Below are 23,611 nucleotides of genomic sequence, written 5' to 3'. Positions count from 1 at the left end.
AGTCATCTACAGGAAGAGAAGTAAAAAGCACCATGTTCCAACAGGGCTACAAAAGGTTTCTCTTTCACCTTACTGTGGGAGTGCTTAGCCAGTATCAACGGACTGAATGCTGGAGGACACACACTAAAGGGCTCAGAAACTAAGATGCAATTATTTGGTTATTTATCAGGCATTTACTTACACAGCACACATATTTAACAGGCATGGTGGTACACACTTGAGAACCCTGCACCAACGAGGAAGAAACAGGAAGATCACCACTTTGACTTTGAGTATATCCTGACTCAAAAAACGAAAAGCCTGAATCACTGCAGTAGAAGTTGAAGAACTGATTAATGGAGGATAAAGTCAGAACCTTAGAGATGAGCTCCTGAAGCTTTTGTGGCCAAACAAAAACGGGGTGAAGCCTCCAGTAGGGGAAAGGACTATAGGAAATGGTCATACAGTATGGTTCAACAGCCCCAAAGTTCTGCAGAAAAATCTCATCAATATATCAGTTATGAACATGGTAGACAGTACTGAATCCCATCAGAAAGAGAGGTGACCTGAGAAGTAATTAATTTACTCAAATCCCCAGTTAGAAACCAACAGGGTCTGGGACTCCAAACTCCAATCACAGACTCATCCCAGTGAACTCTGTGGCCTCCAGAGCAGGCTGCTGTCACATTCCATATTGACTACTCTGCATGGCTTACACAACATGATTAACAACAGCTCTGCCTCATCTTAGGAGGTGACCATTTACAGTTACAGCTTTTAGTGGCTAGATTTCACAGCCCATCTTAGAATGACTACATATTTCCTTTGGAAAAAAATCAACACAGAGCAAATGCAGACTGAGATCTGCTTCAAGTTACCACTCTAAGAGCAGTCAAGCTCTAGGTCTATGTATGACCAAAAATGCCACTCCCTGCAGAAATGACTGCTTACATACCCTAGAGCTCTGGTCAACATTTGACACTCTACCAATCGGCAGATTAAGTTTCCTCTTTTAAAGTAATAGCAAACTACTGTGATGGTTAATCTTGACTGTCAATTCAACTGGATTCAGAGACAGATATGGGATAAGTAAAACACACTTTGGATATGTGCCTGTGAGGGTGTCTCCACAGACAACACACACAAGGGATATTAACACAGAGGAAGAGGCGCCCTGAATGAAGTGGGACATCTACATACAATAGGGCCCAGGTGGACCACAAGAGGACACGGTGGTAGGTGGGCTGGCACAGGTGAACTCTGCACTACTGGCCTCCTTTACACCAAACAGTGTATCTAGGCAACCATGGGTTGAAAGCTCAGAGCCTGTGAACCAAAATAACTCTTTTTCCCTTTTGAAGTGTTTTTGTCAGAACAGCACAAAAGCCTAACACAACTACTAACCACTCTAGCTATATAGCAACGTAAAAGCAATAGAAATAATACCTCGTTGGAGAAATCAAGGTCAGTGTGTAGGCTGAAATACTTTCCAAACAGAGAAAAAAATTACAACACAGAAGCCTACTCAGTTCTTCTTAAAGCATCTGTAGTAACAACCGCAGATCTATTTCCAGTCTTCGGGAAACTACACTTTGTGTAAATTAGAATGAGGATGGATTACTACAGTTAAGCTGCAGTTAAATCCCTTAACAAGCTCAAAGATGCCAGCTCTCAAGTTCTCTACTTGTCACAGGCCAGCAGGAAAGAGTTAATGATTAGATACTGGTCCACAGAACGCACACTGAGAGGCATCAGCCAGGACATTTAAGTAAATGACCATGCCTTGGTCCCTGAACTGGTCTTATTGAAAGACATACTGTCCTTACATGCCATGTTGTCTCACCTAGCTCAAAGTGAACCTTCGCTGCAAGGTTTGATTCAGTCATACCAAGTGAGACAAGAAGAGGGTCTCACCTCGCTGACAGAAACAACTAGAAGGTGCCAGCCTGCAAACAGCCTCACTGCATTCTGCTCTGGGACGAGTTTTCACTGTGACAGACAGCTGAATGGAGAGAAGAAAGACAGTGGGGAAGAGACAGGGGACAGGAGGAAAGGAAGTCTGAAAAGGGGTAAGAGGAGAAAAACAGAATGGAAAGAGGAAAAGAGGGAAGAAGAGGGAGTTGGGAAGGAGAGAGCATGACATAATTAGCTAAGGTTGAATTTCAAACACCAGTGCTCAATTTATTGCTAAAAACAGGCTATATATATATATATATATATATATATATATATATATATATATAGTAATTTTAAAAGAAGAAGTCATGAATTTGAGAAGAGGTTGGGGGTAAAGGGGAAGCTGGTGAAGTAGCAGGAGAGGTGGAACCGAGGAAATATAGTACTAGTATATAGATATTTTAAGGCGGCAATACTTCACCATGTTGCTTACATTGCTGAATAACTGAAATTGCTGAGCACTTTTGTCAATTATTTGGTCTTGAGTCATTACCTCTTTAGACAAAGGTAGCAAGATCTTCGGAGAGTTATCTCAGAGCATATCACATAAGCTGAAAACCTAAAGCAATCAGATTCAGGAGGGCCTGATTCATATAATATGAATATCTGAACAGGAGTCTAACTTGTTGAACTAAATGAAAATAAATGAATGACTTTCTTTGGTTCTTGAGAACATGCTAGATATAAAGTATCTAAGAAATTAATTCGAATATACTAAAATATATAGTTGTCTTGGCTTGCTCTCTGTTGCTATGCTATGATAATACATTCAAAGGCAATTTGAAGAAGATCAGAGGACAGAGCCAGGCACAGAGTTAAACATAGAGGTCGGGCAGTGGTGGCACACACCTTTAATCCTAGCACTCCAGAGGCAGAGATCCATGTAGATCTCTGTGTGAGTTCAAGGACACACTGGGCTACATAAGATTGATTCTATTTAGGAGAGAAACCAAGCCAGACAATGGTGGCACGCACCTTTACTCCCTGATGGGTGATGTCTTTCTATATGCTGTGAATATGGGTTGCTCTGATTGGTTGATAAATAAAGCTGTTTGGCCAATGGTGAGGCAAAATAGGGTTAGATGGGACATTCTAACTAGAGAGAAGGAAGGAGAAAGGCAGAACAGAGGAGAGTCTGCCAGCTGCCACCATGAGAAGCAAGAAATAAAGATACCTTTAAGCCACAAGTCACGTGGCAAAGTATAGATTTCTAGAAATGGGTTAATTTAAGATGTAAGAGTGAGCTAGCTAACAAGAAGCTTGAGCCATTAGGCCATACTGTTCATAATTAACATAAGCCTTTGTGTGTTCATTTGGGTCTGAGCAGCTGTAGGACCACAGGAGCCAGGTGGGACCAGAGAAACTTCAGCTGCAAATCCCAGTATCTGAGAAGTACACAAGCCATTAATCCCAGCACTAAGAAGGTTGAGATAGGAAATGAAATGGCTGGGTGGAGAAAGGTATACAAGGCGTGAAGAGACAGGAACTAGAGGCTCTTTCAGCTGAGGACTCAGAGGCATTCAGGCTGAGGATTCATGTGGAGTTGGAGAGGTGAGAGGTGGCTGTGGGTTGCTTCCTCTGATCTTTCAGCATTTACCCTAATATCTGGCTCCAGGTTTTTATTATAAGACCATTTATTATTCGAGCAATGTAGCACAAATCTTGCCAATTCCTCAGCTGATCCTGTTTCCTCAGACTGGAAGCCTCTGAGTCCTCATCCAGAATGAATCTCAGCTGAACTAAAAGCCTAAAAGCTTAACCAGGCTCTAGTTCCTAGTCCTCATACTTTACATATGTTTCTGTTTCCTGCCATCACTTCCTGGGATTAAAGGCATGTGTCACCATGCATGGCTGTTTCCTGTGTGGCTTTGAACTCACAGAGATCCGAATGGATCTCTGCCTCCAGAATGCTAGAATTAAAGGTGTGTGTGCAATCATTTTCTGGCCTCTATGTCTATCTAGTGGCTGTTCTGTTCTCTAACCCCAGATAAGTTTATTAAAGTGCACAATATATTGGGGAACACAATATCACCACAAAGCACCACTGACATAAAGAGACAACACAGGAGCTTTGTTGTTTAGAATGCTGATGGTGAACATGTGTTTAAGGACAGAGGCCAAGGAGATGCAGCCCATTCTACTACTCTTTGCTGCTTCTGCATGTGTCAGAGAGGGACATTAAGAGGACATCTGAGATTCTCATGACACCTAAAGAATCATTGCTGGTGCCCTCAGCACAAGGAAGATGGCTGAAGCAATTTCCCAAATATGGAATCTTTGATACCCCTGCTTGTAGCGTATATAAAACCATGATTTCAGTTTTATAGGTGACTTGGGAGAAGTTTATCTCTGTATTCTAAAAACTGATAATGACATAAATACAAAATAATTATATTTTCAAATGTACTGTGACTATATCCATCTAATAATGTCCATGTTTTAAATAGACACATAAGCTTTAAAAAAACAGCACTAATAGTAACTATTTCTCTAAAGATAATTTCAATTATGTAGGTTAAGTTTACAACCAATGCCATTCATTTATGTATTTATAGAGAGACTATATATCAAGGACTATAAAAGAGGGAGAGATGGGGAGTAACAGATACTTTTTAAAAATGATAATACATCTAATTCTGTAATTTAAGAAAATTAAATTCTCCCCAAGGTCTCTAACTATCATCTTTCTCATACCTGACTGAGGGAAAATAACAAGAGACAAGATAAAGAATGAAAGATAAAGTATCAGGCACCAGGAGGCCAGGTGGCATTTTCTGAAATGTGTTCTAGTGAGGGGGGGGGGGTTTGGAGCCTTCACCCTAGGTTAATCTGACAGCTCTGGAGATTGCACTATCATAACTCTCAGCTTTGGAACATGAAGACTGCCAAAAATGATGACTAACACTCAACGGAATCCACAAGTAGATACAAACTGCCTTCATTTTCCAATGTCCACCTTCTTCCTTTGTGTCCTCGGCACAGCCCTCTGCTATCCTTTTCTCTCCTCTCCACTCCCACTGATAAGAAAGCAAAGGCATCACTCAAGGGAGCCCTAACAAAATACTGTGGTTGTACTGGGAGAACCCTTTCCATAGGGACAAGACAAATGATTACCCCCTTCTTGTAGGGCACCAAAAACAAAACGAAGAACAACTTGGGGGAACCGTGAGCTTCAGGCTTACTTACAGAGCATGACAGAGAGTTCACTTATAGGCACATGGGTAATACCAAAACAGCCACATCACCAAAAGTCTCAGCCCAGATGGATGGCAACTTCTGTACTTCTGCATAGAGCTGTCCCTTCAGTTATCCTTCTCCTTCTGCGTACTTAGCACCATGGGGCTACAAGCAACCAGGGAAGAATTACATACAACAAACTACAAAGGAGAGAGAAACCACAACCGCAGATGGGATGAACCTCCCCACTTTCTGTGAGAGAATGCCACCAGTTATCAGATCAATCTCAAGGGTCTCTGGCAAGTACTCACAGCTGCTCTCATGAAAATGGTGGCTTTATACTTGTAGGATCATGCTTGCAACAGGTGGAGTGCCTGGTAAGATGCTCCTGAGAACAAAACACACACACACGCGCACACACACACACACACACACACACACACGCACACACGCACACGCACACACACACGCGCACACGCATGCGCACACGCACGCTCGCGCATGCGCACGCTCATGCACACGGACACGGACACAGACATGGACACACACACACTGTGTCCTGTAAAAGACTCTAATGGAACTTATGGGGTCATACATACACACAGATAGACATGAAAGTAGAAGGGACTAGTTGGGAAAAGAAAAGAAAATGATGAGGACAGTAGGAGAAGAAGAGAAGGGAACAGGAGTGAATATGTAAACACATATATAAACATTTTCTGATATACCCATTACTACATATAATTAACACATGTGAATAAAAATGTTTAAAAAGAGACATTGCAGTTACTTACTCAACATGAAATAACTCAACATGAAAGATTCAAACTGCTTTCTCTGATCTGAGTCAGTAAGGAAACTAATAGGAAAAACTGGGGGTTCACAGCCACTGTCTGTCCTCCTTGACTCCTGTTTCTGGAAAACACAAAAGTGTCCTTCCTCTGCAAGGCTGACTGTCCACTAGTGCTTATGGTACCATTTGCAGCTGCCATGCCACTGTGTTTGGTCCTTGCTTCTCTGCTTCTAAACAAGCTCAGATTCAAGAAAGACTACCTCTTACTTCACAGTTAAGCAGTCTCACAGCAAACCTTACTGACTTCTAACCAGGACTCTCATTTTCAGAGTACAGAAATGGTTCACATATGCCTCAGGCATGGCAGGAGAGCACTCCACCCACTCAGGTACACCCACAGACCCCAGCCTCTCTCTTGTTGAGAAAGATTCTTACTAGATAACCCTGCTTGGCTTGAACTCATGGCAACCACCCTCTATTAGCCTCCCATCAGCTGAGATGGCAGGTGTGTTCCTCCAACACCTGGCTGGCCAACCTTCCTTTCTGAGCATTATCCCTGCATCTCTCCATCTTTGCAAACCAATTCACATTACAAACTGCTGCCAAGAAAACCATCTCACAGCTGCTCCATATTTCAGCGTCTCTCTCCACCTCTAGAAAGTGAGGTGAACTGCACTTCTCACCCTGGGCAATCGGATTCTTCACACACAAGACCATCCGCCTCAGCATTCCAACATATTCTGGAATCTCCAGACAACTGTACAGATTTATACAGGTCATACAACATGCCTGCTGCCCTTGCAACTTCAGCTTTCCTATCTTCCTGTAACTTGCTCTTCATAGCTTCCTGTTCTGAGCAGGCATGTCCCTCCAATCATATGTGCATGTTAAGCTCCAGAACACTGAGAGGCAAGCTGGGATTTAAGCTGTAGTGAAATTAAAGTTGACAATGCACTGACATTAAAATACAGATTGCCCTGGGTTATTCCAGTGAGCCCAGAGTCATCACTTAAAAGCAGAGGAGTTAGAAGGGAAGGAGACAAGAGAAGACAGACAAAGAGAAGTAAATGTTGTCAAGTGAACTACAAACATAAGGAACAGGGAAGAGTCTCCAGGGGCTGAAAGGGCATGGCCACCAAGGCTCTGAAGCCTCCAGAACTGCCCTGCAGCACTAACTGGCACAGTAAGACCTATTAGACTTCTCACCTCCAGAAGCATAGGATAATAGGTTCACAGGGCTACCAGCTCTGTGCTTGGCAAGTGAAATCAAATACATCTCTGTATGCAGTTGTCCAAATTCTTTCTCCCCTTATCCCTTCTCATCTTTCTCATCTAATAAAGAAATCTCTGCTGACCACATTAGACATGAAATCTTATTTCTCTGAACCCACAAATGAATCTGAGGAGAGTTAAGAGCAAGACTTCACCCAAGTCCTACCCTATAGAGACAACTATATGAAGCAAACTGACCTCTCTATTTACCTTAGATTTGTTTTCTATACAAGAAGTACCTTAAAAGTTGTTGTGAGAATTAAATGGAAAGAATGTACACTTCATAGAACTATATCCAGCACATGAGGCATACTGAATATGCATTCATAATTATCATTAGTTCTTATCCTCAGTGCATTTTCAGGGTCATGTCCATGGTACTGTCTTATCACCCTACTAGACAAGAATGGGCCTACCCATATTTACTTACTCTGTACAGAAACTGTGACACATGGAGGACAGTCTCTAAATAACAGTCATCCAGGGCAAGTGACTGCTAATCTCAAAAATGTCACTTCAAAAAACAAGACTATTTAAAAACAAAACAAAACAACATAAAAGCATTTAAAGAGAACTACAATGCATGGATAAGTTAGGTTATTTAATGAAATCATAGTTCCAGACCCGGGACATATCTTTATGAGTTACTAGCCAGGAAGAACCCAAAAGTCTCCAAAACAACACAGTCAACCGCCATTGCCCTGGGGGCCCACCATAGCCACGTGGAAAGACCATATTACTAAAAACACACTTTGGCTGCAAGACAATACAGAAATCAAACTCAAACTGAGCCATAAGCTTTCTCCCTCATACGAGGCTTTCATAGTGCCAGAAGGTGCTCTCCAGGCTTCTGAGGAGAAAAAAGCATCAATTTTCTTATCTAGAGCTGCACTCCACAAGCTCCAACACTGAACGGGCAAACAAGATTCCCTTACTGGTGCACCTGTAACATGACTATTACGGGGGAACTAACTGCATTATGATTGGAGCTAAAGCCTGTTCCAAAAGAGGTAATTTCATGCTTGGTACTATAATCTTGGTCAAAAGCTAGTGGCTGGGGTGGGGAGCCCTAGTGTAGAACCTGCTATTAATATTTTTTACTAAATGGTAATGCTGCCCAATTGCTTTCTATATATCTGTCTTTATGCCCATAGACCTATGCTACCCTCTATCTTGTCAGAGGAGCTTTTTTTAAAAAAATTCCCCAGTGGGTAGCAGGTAGCAGTCAAGTAAGTCTAAGATGCATGACTGGTCAAAGAATAAGAGACTGAGTGCTCAGCCCTTACTAGGATATCTTTCCCACTCTACCCTTACCACCACAACTATGCCCCATGCCAAAGGCTCAGGAAGCATCACAAAGAAAGAGGCAGAAAGAATATGAGAGGAAGATTGATTGGGAAGAATGCTGTCAAATGTAAAGTTCAAGGTTTGACCAGGCCAATGAGCTCATGAGCTCATGCCAGCTAGAGTCACCTGCACAAGATCCAGCCAGATACCTGGCACAGATAGGGTTATGTTCTCCAGATCCCACCCCTTCCCAAAGAGCTAAATGTAGGTGACAGCTGCTGGGGCAGGAAGAATCCGTTGTTGAATGTGTAACCAATGGTAGACATCGATGCTTTAGTGGACGGCCCCACATCCATACACAAAGAGGCAAAACTGACTAGATTTGGTAGGTTATCAAAATTAAAGAGGACTTAAAGTTGGGGAGGGATCATGTTGTAGAGGTAGAAGGAGTCAGAGAAGAGGAATGAAGGTGCTCCATTGTATACATATATGAAATTCTCACAAATAAAGAAAAATTAATACAAGGAAAAATTAGAGTAAATAATCTCTTGAGTTAACTAAAATTCATATATTTAATATAACAAACAGAAACAAGCACTGAAGATAAACTTACCAGAGAAAAGATTCAAAATATTAAAGATAAAAGGTTCCTTCTGTATCTTCATATGTAAAATATTAAAATACCTTTAGCAAAGCCATTGTATATGTACTGTTATAAAATTAACAATCCCTCTAGTTTATCAAAAACAACATTATCTGAAATTGTCAACTTGTTCCTTGGCTAAAAGCAACTAAAACACTCCTCTGATATGTTGTTTTTTAAACTATGTAAAGTATGGTATGTTTATCTGTGCATACAGGAGTGCAAGTGCCCTCAGGGAATGGAGGTTCAGATACCCTGGAGCTGGATCTACAGGAATTGGTGAACCACCCCACATGGGATCTGGGAAGAAACTTGAGTCCTCTGCAGGAGCAGTCTGTGCTCTTTCCTGCTGAGCCATGTCACAAGCCCTACTTTGATATTTTTAAGTTACCATTAACAGAAAAACAACTGTTCATATTCAAATGGTGACCTAGTAAACCCTATCATGAAACATGGTCCAAAGAGGGCTCCCTTCCTAAAATAAATCACATGTATGAAAGGTCTAACACCACATTTAATTTGCAACAAAACACTGAAATCTTAGGACTTTGATAAAGAGAATGATTATAAGCATAACCATTTGAAAGTATTTTCAAGTTTTAAAAAAAGCAATTTGTTGCACTGGAAATAAGGGTTAAAAAATGAAATCCCAGCAAAGATCTCACAAGCTGATACTATGGAATGACACTCGTGGGGCTGATTTCATGTGAGAGAAGTGATAAGACTGCCAGCAACTCAGCAAAGTGATGACTAGTCACAGCTCACAAAGTCCTATTGTGATCTGAGATAATAAGAATTGATTTAGCATCAAAAATGTACTTGCTTACTTCCTTCCAAGGGTCAATTCTATATTCTCTGATGTGAGGGACAAAACTGTGAAAGTTACAGCAAATACCCACTGACTTCAGTATTCATTACAGTCCCATTGCAGAACTCAGTCCATAGAAGAAGAGTTCAGATCACATGTGAGAGAAAATTGAACATTGTGCTACTTTTGTAAGCTAAAATAAAATTGTAATATAAAATATTTAATAATTTCATAATTAATATATGGCAAAATTGCAATGACTTTAAAATAAAACCACCAGGGCCTGGAGAGACAGCGAAATAGGTAAAATGTTTACCATGCAAATGTGAGGATCTATGTCTGATGCCTACATAAAACCTGGCGGCATAGGCCTGTGATCTCAACATCGAGGTAACAGAGACAGAAGGATGTCTTAGCTCACTGTCCAGCCAGTCAGTAGAGCTGAACTGCTGAGCTCCAGGTTCCATAACAGATCCTATCTCAAAAGGTAAGATGGAAAGCGACTGAGGCAGATACCCAGCACTGATCTCTAACCTCTACATACACAAACATGAATTCATTATTAACTAACATTTATTGAGGGGCTAGGGAGATAGCTCAGTGGTGAAGTTCCTGCCTTGGGAGCACAAATACCACAGAATGATCTCTAGAACACAAATAAAAATTCCAGGCACAGTGGTGTGCAATTGTAATCCCAACTTTGAGGAGTCAAAGATGAGCAGATCCCAAACTACTTGGCCAAATGAGAAAGCATGTCTCAAAATACAAGGTAGATAGCTCCTGAGGAACAGTGTGCATGTGCACGCCCACACCCACACACCAACACACCCACGCGGGTGGGGGTGTGTGGCAGCAACAGCATTCTGACGCCCGAGGAAAAGGTAAAGAACAGCTGAGATGAAGGAAACTGCAGACAGCCTTATAGTGATCATAGGGTCAGGCAGTCACTGTTGTCAAATGCCGCTTAACCTCTGGGTTCTGAGACCAAGCTTCTGCACCCTCAATGCTGAAAGCCAGAAGTTTGTTCCACAGAAGATTCCCCAGTTGGTTAAATGGCACCCCAGAGGGATGTTAACGGAAACCAAGGAGACCTCTTCTACCTCCTGTGATCTACAGCAGCAGTGTGAAGGGTGAGCCAGATGAAGGAAAATCTAAGGACACAGCTGGTGACATGGTGGACATGGAGCAGGACTGCATGCTCCTGGGAGCTAGCTAGGACAGAGAGACAGAGGAACAGCTGCACTGGGAACAGAAGGAAGAAAAAGTCAGCCAACAGCTGACCTCTGGGGTGGGGAGGAACTCTTGGGGTTAAAGAATGTATGTCCCCTACTTTCGCAGGAGTCTAATTTAAAGAAACAAAGCCCAAGAAGTGTGAACAAAGCATGAATAAGTAAAACACAGAGTGGTAGCTTGAGAGAAGTTAGACCAAGGCATGGCAACTCAAAGAGCATTTAATATTCAGTCACAGGTTGTTTTAAGAATAATGTTTTGCCGGGCGTTGGTGGCGCACGCCTTTAATCCCAGCACTCGGGAGGCAGAGCCAGGTGGATCTCTGTGAGTTCGAGGCCAGCCTGGGCTACCAAGTGAGCTCCAGGAAAGGCGCAAAGCTACACAGAGAAACCCTGTCTCGAAAAACCAAAAAAAAAAAAAAAAAAAAAAAGAATGTTTTAAGGCTGGAGAGATGGCTCAGTGATTAATAGCACTCACTGCTCTTCCAAAGGTCCTGAGTTCAATTCCCAGCACCCACAAGGCAGACCACAACTGTCTGGTGCCCTCTTCTGCTATGCAGATAGATGTATATGCAGACAAAGTAACCATAAAGAAAAAATACATAAATAAAGAATCATGTTTTAAATTACACAGTCCATCTGATAGCTAATGATCAAACATAGTTAGTCTTTTCAATCTTTCTCTACCAGAATCATGTACAAGCAACCAGCGGTGCTGAGTAACCAGCCATTCCTGTGACTGTGCCATCTCTTTTGCTCTGGTTTTCAGGGAAGAAGGATGGTGAGGGGTTCAGGCTGGCTCTCACTCACACTGACCTAGAGCTCACTATATGCCACAGACTGGTTTTAATCTCCAGATCCTACTGACTCAGCCTGGGATTCCAGGCGTGAGCTATGACATGAGATTGTTTTATATTTTCAAGATTTCTAAAAGATTTTTAAACAAGAGTAACACATAGGGAAATGAAATCCATGTTTATTGCCTAAAATGAGAAAAATCGTATCAGTCAAAGATATAAAATCCTGCCGCAAACATCCATGTAATTTAAAGACAAGATACACCTTAGAAGAAACTATACTCACCAGCTTTAGCATTTTTTGTGATTTTTCTCCCCCACCCAAATCCCGCCACCCCATGAACTCACACAGTCCATATTGTCAATAGCAACTCTGAGAGATACTCACCCTGTGTTGATTGAAATGATTTCTATCAGTGGATTCTTCCTGATCTTTGGCAAATCCAGTCTCGCTCCCCCCAACCGCTTCCCGTTGTCTTTCTTCTGGCCCAGGAGCCTCACTGAGTGACCTTCAAATTAAGCACCAGACACATATTAGCACACCACACAAATCCACTGTCATTTACCATTTTCAATATATATGTTCAGGATTGTATTTGATTTCATTCTCGTATAGGAGACCAGGGGGAAAAAACATCCTAAAGAAGATGTGATCATTTGAACATAAGAAATACAGTTAAAGGAAAAAAAGGACAAAAGCACTGTGTTCCAAGGACTGACTATACTTTCCAATGCTTGGCTCACAGTGTGTGCACATTTACAGATCACATTTGAGAAAGGATCAATATGTCCTTAAATAATCTCAAAAGGGTGAACACGCTCCCTACACTGACCAGATACTCGAATGCAACAGAACGGGCTTTCATATTAGGCCTGCCTGCTGTTTTCTGGCAACAGTTAGACATACGGATGGTAACTAATGCTTGATGAAACAGCACTCAACACTTACCTGTGCTGGTGTTTCTAGTCACCCACTCCTACCCTCCTCTTTCCCTCCCAGCTTTACTCACACTTTCATATCACACACACACACACACACACACACACACACACACACACACACACACACACAAAAAAAAAAAATCATAAAACCTAAGACGAGGACTAGGTATTTTAAACAAAATCTTTCAAGGTTACTTGAACAAAATACAACCAGAATATAATATCCATTAAAAATGTTTTGAGTATTGAAAACTTTGAAGTAATTTCAGACATGTAGAAAACACAGAGGAAAGAATGGGCACATCCCCTCAGCTTCTCGTCACAATTTTACCATTTAGTGTTTCTTCTTTGCACTCGGGACATGATGTGTTTATGACTGCACCATGTCATATATCCTATAAAACCATCCATCTTGGCTGTGCACAGCAATGATTTCAAATACATTTCTACTGTGACATACTGTTTTTATAATTTTATCAGTGACTATACTACAGCCTATAAAAGTTGTCCACTGTGAAAACAAAACTGGATGATTTTAAATAAATATTTTCAGTTTTGTAATCATGACACTGGAAACTCCTTTGAGTTTTAGCTTAGCCCATCTGTTCCCATGCCCCACGCAGCATATGTCATTAGGTCATGGCCAGAAGACAGGCATGCACCTCATTTCCAACATCTGGTATAGCAACACTTCTAAGAATATCTGCACAGAATCCTTTATACACCCATGCTTTCACTTCTCTTAGAGTCCTAATAAAGAAATTGCTGAATCGTTTAGTGAATTTATTTTAGCATTGAAGAAATAACTGCTTTGCAAAGAAATGACCATTTTATATTCCCAATTTCATCAGACATAAGATTATTAAATATTTTCTCTCATTCTGTACATTATATTTTAACTTTCATGATGGTGGTTTTCATAAAAAAATGTTGTCTAGTTTAAAAAACTTCAAATGATCAACAATTACCTTCATGGGTCATGTTTTGGTGTTATTTCTAAGATCTCATTGTCTGTCCTAGGGGTACAAAGGTATTCTTTCTTTTTGCTTCTATTGTATTGTTTGAGCTCTTAAATTTGGGTCAAGAATATACCCTATTTTTTCTGTAGTGAGGGCCTATGTAGACCTTTCCACAATAATACTCAGTGGTCTCTGTGCCTTTTCTTTGCCTTATTCATCCACATGCTATTCTTGTCACACATATTAACATAAACAGTTATGCAAAGCCAAAAGGGTAGTGCTACAATTATTATTTTAAACAAAAGTACATATTTTTCTTTAAAGATTTATTTATTATGTACACAGAAGAGGGTGCCAGATCTCATTAGAGATGGTTGTGAGCCACCATGTGGGTGCTGGGAATTTGAACTCAGGACCTCTGGAAGAGTGGTCGGTGCTCTTAACCTCTGAGCCATCTCTTCAGCCCCAAAAGTACATATTTATAGCATGGCGTATATTCACCTACCAACATACTACTTCTGACACTTCCTAATGCTCCTTGGAATTCATATTATCATGTAGTTCCACTTCTTTTCCTCTTGACCAACTCTCTTTAGTTTTTTTTTTTATACAGTAACTCATTTATCAATAAAGCAATATTCTTTGCTTATTTGATAACACTGTTATTTTTACTTCATTTGTAGAGGATACTTGTGCTAGATATAAAACTGCTGTTGTCTCTGTATACTGGCTATCAATTGTCTGTGGTGTTTATACTGTTCACAGTTAGATGTCAACTATTTATCTTACTTTTCCTAAGAACAAAGTAAGTCACTTCTTCTCTTATGCTTCACAGATCTCACTTCAGTAGGGGTCCAGGTATGGATTTCTACAGTAGCCTATATGGGAGCTCTTTGAACTCATAAAGTTATATTCACCTAGGATGATTTCATTTCATTGTTTTTTTTTTAATATTTTCTGTGTCATTTTTTTTCTATCTATTCTTCTGCAACTCCCACAATACATTTGTTAGTGTATGGCAGACATGTAAAACAGGTCCTTAAAGTTCTTTTACTCAGGGTGCTACAGAGAACCAGAAATGATGCATAAAGAGATAAATAGGATTTATTAAGGAAACTAGATCACTTGACTATAGAGGTTGAACAACAACATGGGAAGTCAATTGTTGCAGAAAATTTGTTGCATTGACATTCCATTGTAGATGTAACCAACCATCTTATTATATAAGAAACACAGAACCAATGTAAAAGAGAAAGCCGAGAGGTCAGAGCTCAGAGCTAAAACCTTACCCTTCCTCCTGCGGTGGTCCTGGCTTCCCGAAAGAGAGCTATTTCCCTGTGTGTAAGTCATTTCATAGTCATTCTGCCTTCTCATTGGTTGTAAACCCAAACACATGACTGCCTCGTCACTGTCTGTATGTACAGCCCCCCAGGTCTTAAAGGCAAATGTCTCCAATGCTGGCTGTATCCCTGAACACACAGAGATCTATGGGATTAAAGGCGTGTGCCACCACCACCACCACCACCACCACCACCACCACCACCACCACCACCACCACCACCACCACCACCACACTCTGTCTATGGCTCTAATAGTTCTGACCCCCGGGCAACTTTATTTATTAACATACAATCAAAATCACATTTCAGTACAATTAGAATACCACCACATTCCATGACTAGCAATAAAGTTAAAGCTTGAATCAGAGGACAAAGTCAACAAACACTTAGCTGACCAGAACTAGCCACAGAGATGTTGGAAGCTGCCGGTAGATAGATAGATAGATGCACAGGAGTAGTATGGAGAGATTTAGAGATTTTCAGGCGTTTTGATCTGGGAGAAGTGGAGAGTAGGATCACCTGATGATTCCTCTGTCACTCTTTGGATTCATCAGGGTTTTATCTCAATTTCTGACTCCTGAGTTTTTATTAATAACAGAATAATTCAGATAAACACATTACCTGACATCCAATATGGGGCATTAATTAGATCACAAGAAGGCAACAAGGCTGCCACCTCTCTACCATCACTGCAGCTGCTTTCCCCCGCCCCACAAGTCGCAGGCTTTTCCCAATGCAGTCTCTCTATAGCAGCCTCTGTATAGCAGCCTTGGGCCATTGCCCCACCTCTCACCCCAAACGCGTCAGGCAGCTGGGCCCAAAACACTGCACAGAGCTTCTGCACAGGACCACAAATGAGCACTGCTTAGTACTGCAGCTGGCTCTTCTCCCACAGCTCTGCCTAGGCTGTCAGCAGCAGCAGATCTGGTGAGACAGCACCAATTTACTTCAAAACAGGATGATGGACATCGAAGAACCTCCATATGGAGTTTGCTTTCATTGTGACAAAGTTAGCCACTGGGCAGCAAGAGATTGGTCTTGCCTCAATTGCTGACAGTATACTGTCCAAATTGGACAAGCAAGACACAAAATAAGGTGACTGCCGAACTTTGACAAGACAAAATAAGACAGTCCTTTAAAATTCTTGTTTCTCAGAAAAGTCTGTCAGATATTCTAGACTCGTAGGTTGAAGATGAATGACCAAACATTGAAGAGGAACTTGGATGGCTATCTGGGCAGATAGATGTCTCTGCCATTTCCATAGTTTTCGAAGTTGTTTGCTTTGCACTTTCTGTTTACTCAGGTAATATTATATCCTTTTTGAGTATCTGAAGGGGTTGAAGATTAGATAGCTATAATTACAGTTTTCCTTGTTACCAAATTAAGAAAAAAAACTCACAAAAGAGGTGTAAAGTGTATAAGGTTGAGAGACATAAAGGCTTAAGTTGTTTAAGAAAATGTTTTGAGGTCTCAAAAGAGTTTTGTGTTCATAATACAAGGTAGGAAAGAAAGGGAATTTTGTACAAAACTTTGGACTTAGCAGAATAGGATAGACAATGGAGTATTTTCTCTGAATTTGCCAAATACAAATGGACTGGACATTGTGAATATAATTCTTACTTGATAATTATTCTTGCTGCATATAGTTTTACTGTGTTAGGTTTAAAACCTTCCCTATTTAGACAATATCTGATAATTGTTCTTATTGTATATAGTATTAATGTAAAAGTTAAAAATTTTCCTTTTGCCGGGCGGTGGTGGCGCACGCCTTTAATCCCAGCACTCGGGAGGCAGAGGCAGGCGGATCTTTGTGAGTTCGAGGCCAGCCTGGGCTACCAAGTGAGTTCCAGGAAAGGCGCAAAGCTACACAGAGAAACCCTGTCTCGAAAAACCAAAAAAAAAAAATTTCCTTTTAATTTGGAGAAAAAAAGGAGAAATGTTGTGGAAGATTTCTTTACACTAACACTCTGAGACTGACAATGAAGTTAAACCTTGAGTCAGAGGTCAGAGCCAACATTTAGCTGACCAGAAATAGCCATAAAGATGTTGGAGGACCCACAGAGTATGATAGAAAGATACACAGAAAGTAGTAGGGAGGGATTTAGAGATTTGCAGGCTTTTTACTCTGGAAAATTCGGAAAGTAGGGTCAGCTGATCACTCCACTGTCGCTCTTTGGATTCACTGGATTTTTATCCCAATTTCTGACTCCCAAGTTTTTATTAATAATAGAATAATTTAGATAAACTCATCAGCCAATAGCAAAGCTCAGTCTACATCAAAAGGCTTCAGAGCAAAGAAAACTGAAGATGTAATTATCAGGATAAAGGCAAATGAGAAGAGCCCAGTATGCAGATAATAGGAGTGCCAGAGGTCAAAGGCCAATAAACTTGGACTTGCAATGTCCAAGAGCTGAAGATAAGAAGTGAGATTGGTGGGATAACACAAGAGTTCTCTGAGAGAGTCTAAAAGGTCAAGAATGACTGTGCAAAAGCAGAACCATTTTCATATGAGCCCCAGGCAAATTTCCTCATGTCCTACTGTAATATGCAACCTGCTCTAATAACATTCAATAAATTATTCATCTTCACTATCTGCATGTAAATAGAAAAACACATCTACATGCAATGACATAAAGAATTATTTTCTAATCCAATGACTCGTTAAAAAGTGTCACATATAACAATAGGGTAGTTGGAGTTTAGTGCACCGAAGACAAAATAGGAAATATAAAAGTTGCTTGTTATATACAAAGACAAAAGGAAGGAAACAACATAATTTCCTTTAAAATGGACTAACAAAATAAAATGATTATGTGTGATATATTATCTCTCTTTAACATCCTGTTTCAAAGGAAATTATTTCAAAATATTCATCAATCCACAGGCCATAGTCAGAATACACACATTACAAATTATTTCTGGTTTCATGTGCAGCTATCAATATTGTTGCCTTCTGAAGCAAACCAAAATTTGAAAATATAAAGAATAACATAAAGGAGATGCCATAAACAAGTTATGACTTTGAGAGGAAACAAGGGAGACCAGAGAAACGAGCTAAGGGAGTAGAGATGGAGGGGCAGATGCTTGGAGCAAACTAATCATAAAAATTAACATGTAATATTCACAAAAGGACCAGGAAGCAGGAACTACAATTAAACACACACACGCTGCACCCTGGCTTGACCCTTCCTCGTTAGCTACTCATGTCTAGCACAGTGATAGAAAATGAATGACTGCTAGCATGGCCTGGTGGTATGAGCCTGTGACCCTAGATACCTCGGGAGGCTACAGCAGAAGGATTACCAAGGCTTGCCTGAGCAAGGTCATAAGACTCTGTCTTAAAAAGTGGAATCCATCCATTATGCCAGGCAAGGAAAGAAATTAAAACTAAAACAAAATGGGGACAGGTTGACTTGGATTTTATTACCTTTCTGACTAGAATGAAGAGAATGAGAAAATGAAATCAAGACAATAGAGTTTAAGAGAAATGGAGAACAAAATAGGTAGTTTTGTTTTGTTTTATTTTGTTTTTATCAAGTCCATGTTAAAGTAATGGAGAAAGAGATGTTAAGAACAATGCTTAGGTTGACAAGGATGATTCCTAACACTCTTCCTGCAGAGAAACTGGTAAGAGTGGGACAAGATGAAAACAAGGACATACCACTGTGATACAGGGAAGAAAGAGAAGAAACGTCATGTGTGGGATGGAACCCACAAAAGCAGTGAGCTTCCAGGGTCCTCTCCTTTCCATTTTAAATACACTGCCACTTCATATCTCTATATAATGATCAGATATAGCTCAATAGATTATTAACCATCTTTAATAAACACTTCTCTAAGCTAATACTTTTAAATATCACTTAAAACCCAACACTATAAGAACTAAATTCAATTATAATCCCTAAAACCTATAAAACAGCTATTTATAAACTAACTTCAAACCCCTGATTCTATGCTGGATTTATATTGCAGCTAGTCCACTGAAAACTTTCATGAAATGATTTTATTACATATTAGTGAATTTTGAATCCAAAAAGGTAGCTGCTTATGATTCACTGCTATACAGTAATTTCATACTGTTAACACTAAACCTGGGTCAGGAAAAGCCAAGCCATCCTAACTGATCTATGCAAAAGTCGCTATACAATTTGCATCAATATTCAGTGTTGTCTGTGGATCAAAAGCAAAATCTGACTAAACCACACAGTTCTAAAGGCCTTTATGAGAGAAGGCCACCCAGGTGTCTGATTAGGAAGCCAGTCAGCAAGGTCATTCACAAGCCAACACACACAGTAAAAGAATGTTAGAAACATGATGATCCTGAAAACGTGCATTTATTAGTTACTGACTAAGCTGTGGTACTATGCACCAACCTCTTCCCTCTTCTCATTGTCACACATTACCTTGGAGAGTCATTACAGGCTACAAAAATATCAACAATCTGGCAACTGGGACTACTTCTGTATATTTTTGTCTTTCATTTGTTTCTAAAGGCTCTGTAAAACAGCCCACAGCCAAGACTTTCCTTCAAAACTTCATTCAACCCACCTAGTTTTAGAGGCCAGGCCATTGTTTCCTTGCTATGTGACCACCCAGCTTACCACCAACAACGAGGGCTCCTGCCATGATTTCTTGATCTCTTGCTGACTGCTAACTTGGCACAAATATAGAGCTACTAGACTCACACTGAGAAGGCAGGTCTGAACGCTATGGTCTGGGTCAATCTACTGGAAAAATTCCAAGGAAAGCAACCCAAAGTGACACAGTGGGCAGAGGGCAAAGAGTAGTTCAAGTTTTTCTCTACTCCATTCAATGCAATTCCTCATATGTAACACTTTTGATGGGGAGGAGCACTTTCAGATAGCCACAAAAAAAGTATGACCCTCCTTTCCAATATTTTCATCTTGAGCATTGAAAAATAAAATGAGTTCAACAGACGCAGCCGCTTCTTCACAAGTTGAGGCTGGAAGAGAATATTTAACATTAAAACTGGCTTGACAACTCAAGCTCCCACTCAGTCACTAAGACAGACAGTGTGTTCCTCAAGAAGGGAGAACTTAATAGTGACTAGAGTAATGCACTTAGGGTGAGATGGGGCTGGAGAGATGGCTCAGCAGTTAAGAGTGCTTATCATCCTGGCAGGCAATCTGAATCCAGTTCCCAGAACATCAATCAGGTGGCTGACAACTGCTTAGAACTCCAGCTCCAACTGGATCCACAGCTCTGACTTCCTGGGGCACCATGCATATTCCCAAACACAGAAACACACATACATTTATTTAGAAATATCTTTTCCTTAATACACCAAAATTAAAGAACTCAAAGCATAACCCAACATTGGGAAAGACAACCTGTGGAAGTACTGGTCTCTCAGCACAATAGTTTCTAGACCTTAATGTAAAACTTGGTTACCCACCAGAACTTGGTGATAAGACCTGATTGCGGAGGACTCCATATACTTTGGTCATAGGATTGGGAGAAATCAAGCTGGTACTGACCTAGAAGTTTTCTCCCTATGACTAGCTTTCGTGGTACCAGAAGGTGCTATGCAGGCTGCTGGGGATAAAGGGCAGCAACAGGATTTTTTGTGGTTTTGTTTGTTTTAAAATTCATTTTATTTTTTTAATTTTTTTTAAATTTCATGTATGTCTGTGTGAGGGTGTCAAATCCTCTGGAACTAGAGTAACAGATAGTTGAGACCTGCCATGTAGGTGCTAGGAACTGAATCGAGGTCCTCTGGAAGAGCAACCAGTGCTCTCAACTGCTGAGCCATCTCTCCAGTGCAGAGCAACAACAGTTTTATCCAGCAGTAAACCTGCAACTTACAATAATGACTGGCCTAGCAAGATACACCCACTGGTGTAAAAGTGGTACAAATGTGATGGGGATAACCAACCACTTTCGGACTGAATTGAATGCCTACTCCAAAGGAAGAAGCTCATGCCTGGCATATGCGACCAAGGACTGGGGAGGAAACTCTCACTATTATTTTCTTATAGGACATAGCATCAAACTGCCCTTTGAACAGTTATGTCTATATCCATAGACTGGGGAGCTTTCAAGGCCAATCAGAGAAGCATCTTAGTGGAGTGGATGACAATTTTTACAGATACTCACAACTGCCCCAAGTGCAGAGAACAAGTGTCTGTGGAGTGCTTAGTCATAAATGAGACATCTATATTACAGCTTCTCCTCCCAAAGCTCAGAAAACATTCAGGAAGACAGGGTAAAATGACTGTAAGAGCAAGTGGTCAGGAAGGACTGATGCAAAATAGTCTCTTCTGGACACAGCAGGGCTGATGAACTCCCAGCAGCCGAGGCTGCCTACATAAGACCTATATAGGAACAACCCAGTCAATATTCCAGCTTGGATGGAAGAGGAGCACATGAGCCTCTATTCCTAACTGAGAATATGATAGTGAATGGTTGCTAGGGGACGGACAGACAGTGTTCTTTAGGGATGTGGTCAGGGTAGGTTGACCATGCTCCAGTGGGTAGCCCCATATTAATGAGTATATAGACAGCACTATTAGACTCTGTGGGTAGGTCAAAAAAAAAAAAAAGACTTGAAAAGACTTGAAGCTGGGAGGGTGTTGCAAGGGGAAACTATGAAGAGTTTGAGTGGAGATGGATAAACATGACCAAAACACATTGCTTGCATGATAGTCTCAAAGAATAAATAAAAATCATACCACTTAATATGAATTAAATTATTTAATTAAAAATAAACCCTTTCTGGGTAGGCAGGTAGGTTGGGAAGATGCTAAAATAAGATCAGAGAAGACAGGTTAAGGCTCTGCAAACCTGAAGATTATTTTATGTCAAGAGTCATGATGCACAGGCAAATGTGCCTGCCCTACCACAGTAAAGAGTGGAACTGATGTGTGGACAAGAAAGAACTTCACAAGGAAAATGAAAGCATTGCTAGATGGGAGGTTCTCAGTGACACTCTGCCTCCATTGCATACTATTGTAGGCTTAGAACATAATAATTAAAGTTAGATTAATCGACCAACTGCTACAACAAAGAGTATACACCTAAGCAACATGTCCTCTTACTCTCACAGAAATGCCTTCTGTAAGTGAATTACAACACACATTGATCTTCCATCTTAATTGCTACTTCTGTAAGCACAGATGCCTTTTATGACAAGGGAAGGAGATATGTGGGGTATCAATTTTCTGCAATCTAACTCAAGTGCCCATCCAAACTGTCAACAGCCAAAACAGTCCTGAAAGAAGAGCAGGTATCTTAGCCCTGACCCTGAATAGAAGCCTCTCAGACCACCACCTGCCTTGCTAGGACAGACCTTCCTAATTTAGAAATTTGTTAAAGAGCTACAAAGTTGTGGTACTTGAAACAATAAAGTGATAGATGCTTCTGTCAGTGTATAAAGCATCCATGTCACAATATAAAACATTACTGTTTCTCCTGCTCACAGCTACCATCCTAAAGTTACCACACCCAACAATGGAAGCAGAGCTAGCTGCTAGAAAACAACAGGAGTATAACACGTAACTTTGGGAACTGGTGAACCAAATGTAACTTTAAAGACTGAGCCCTATAGGGCTGGGGAAATGGCTCAGCGAGTAAGAGAATTTGCTGCACATGTATGAGGGCCTGAGTTTGAATCACTAGCACCCATATAAAAAGCCAGGTGTGGCAGCTCAAGCCTCTAATCCTAGCCCTGGGAGAAAAGCAGAGGCTGTGGCTTCCTGGCCACCACCCAAGCCAAAACACAACTAGCTCCAGGCTCAGTGACAGACCTCGTCTCAGGAAGGACATTCAGAGTCAATTTCATAGTATACTCTGCTAGAACTCCAGCTTCTTGCTAATTTTCTTTAAAACTAATCAAGTAAAAAGCTTTTCACCACAACCAAATTCCACTGGAAAAAAATTTATTAAGACTGGGGGTGAAGGAGCCCCATGGTGAAACACCAGACCTTAAAAATTGAAAATGTCTTTACACAGCATTTATGAAGTACATATGATGAAAGCTGTCAGGCACTGGTTATAATCAGTCAATCAAATGCATTCTTAAATTTTTCTGAATATATGTTTTATTATTGAAACATTCAAAATTATATACATTAAATTTTATATTTTTTTACATTTTTTTAAACATCCCTACCACAGTTTCCCCTCCCTCCTCTCCTCCAAGTCCCTCCCTCTACCTCCCTTCAGCCCCATCCCATCCACCCCTCCTCCATTTCTGTTTAGGAAAGGGCAGTCCTCCCGTGGAGATCACCCAAACATGGCTTATCAAGTTGCAGTAAGACTAGGTACCTCCCCTTGTATTAAGACTGGACAAGAATCAGAAAAGGTGAGCAGCAAAGTTAAACAATGGGGAGGGGTGGCATTTATACAAACAGGTCCTCCCCATCCTCACTTTCCTCTGTTTATTGTAAGCAGCCTCACAGAGCAGAAAC

General features: G+C 40.8%; 1 protein-coding gene across 1 annotated transcript in view; it reads right to left on the bottom strand.

Moving 5' to 3' along the window:
• The window catches only part of Cdkal1 (CDK5 regulatory subunit associated protein 1 like 1), a 571,051-nt gene that overhangs the window by 376,717 nt on the left and 170,723 nt on the right, over positions 1-23,611 (bottom strand). The window contains 1 exon segment of the mRNA XM_037205851.1: positions 12,330-12,450. Coding sequence (XP_037061746.1) covers positions 12,330-12,450 — 121 coding nt within the window.

The sequence above is a fragment of the Peromyscus leucopus genome, chromosome 5 (genome assembly GCF_004664715.2).
Source record: "Peromyscus leucopus breed LL Stock chromosome 5, UCI_PerLeu_2.1, whole genome shotgun sequence".
Lineage (NCBI taxonomy): Eukaryota > Metazoa > Chordata > Mammalia > Rodentia > Cricetidae > Peromyscus > Peromyscus leucopus.
The sequence above is the reverse complement of the archived record's forward strand: the minus strand, read 5'-3'. Positions and strand labels throughout refer to the sequence as shown.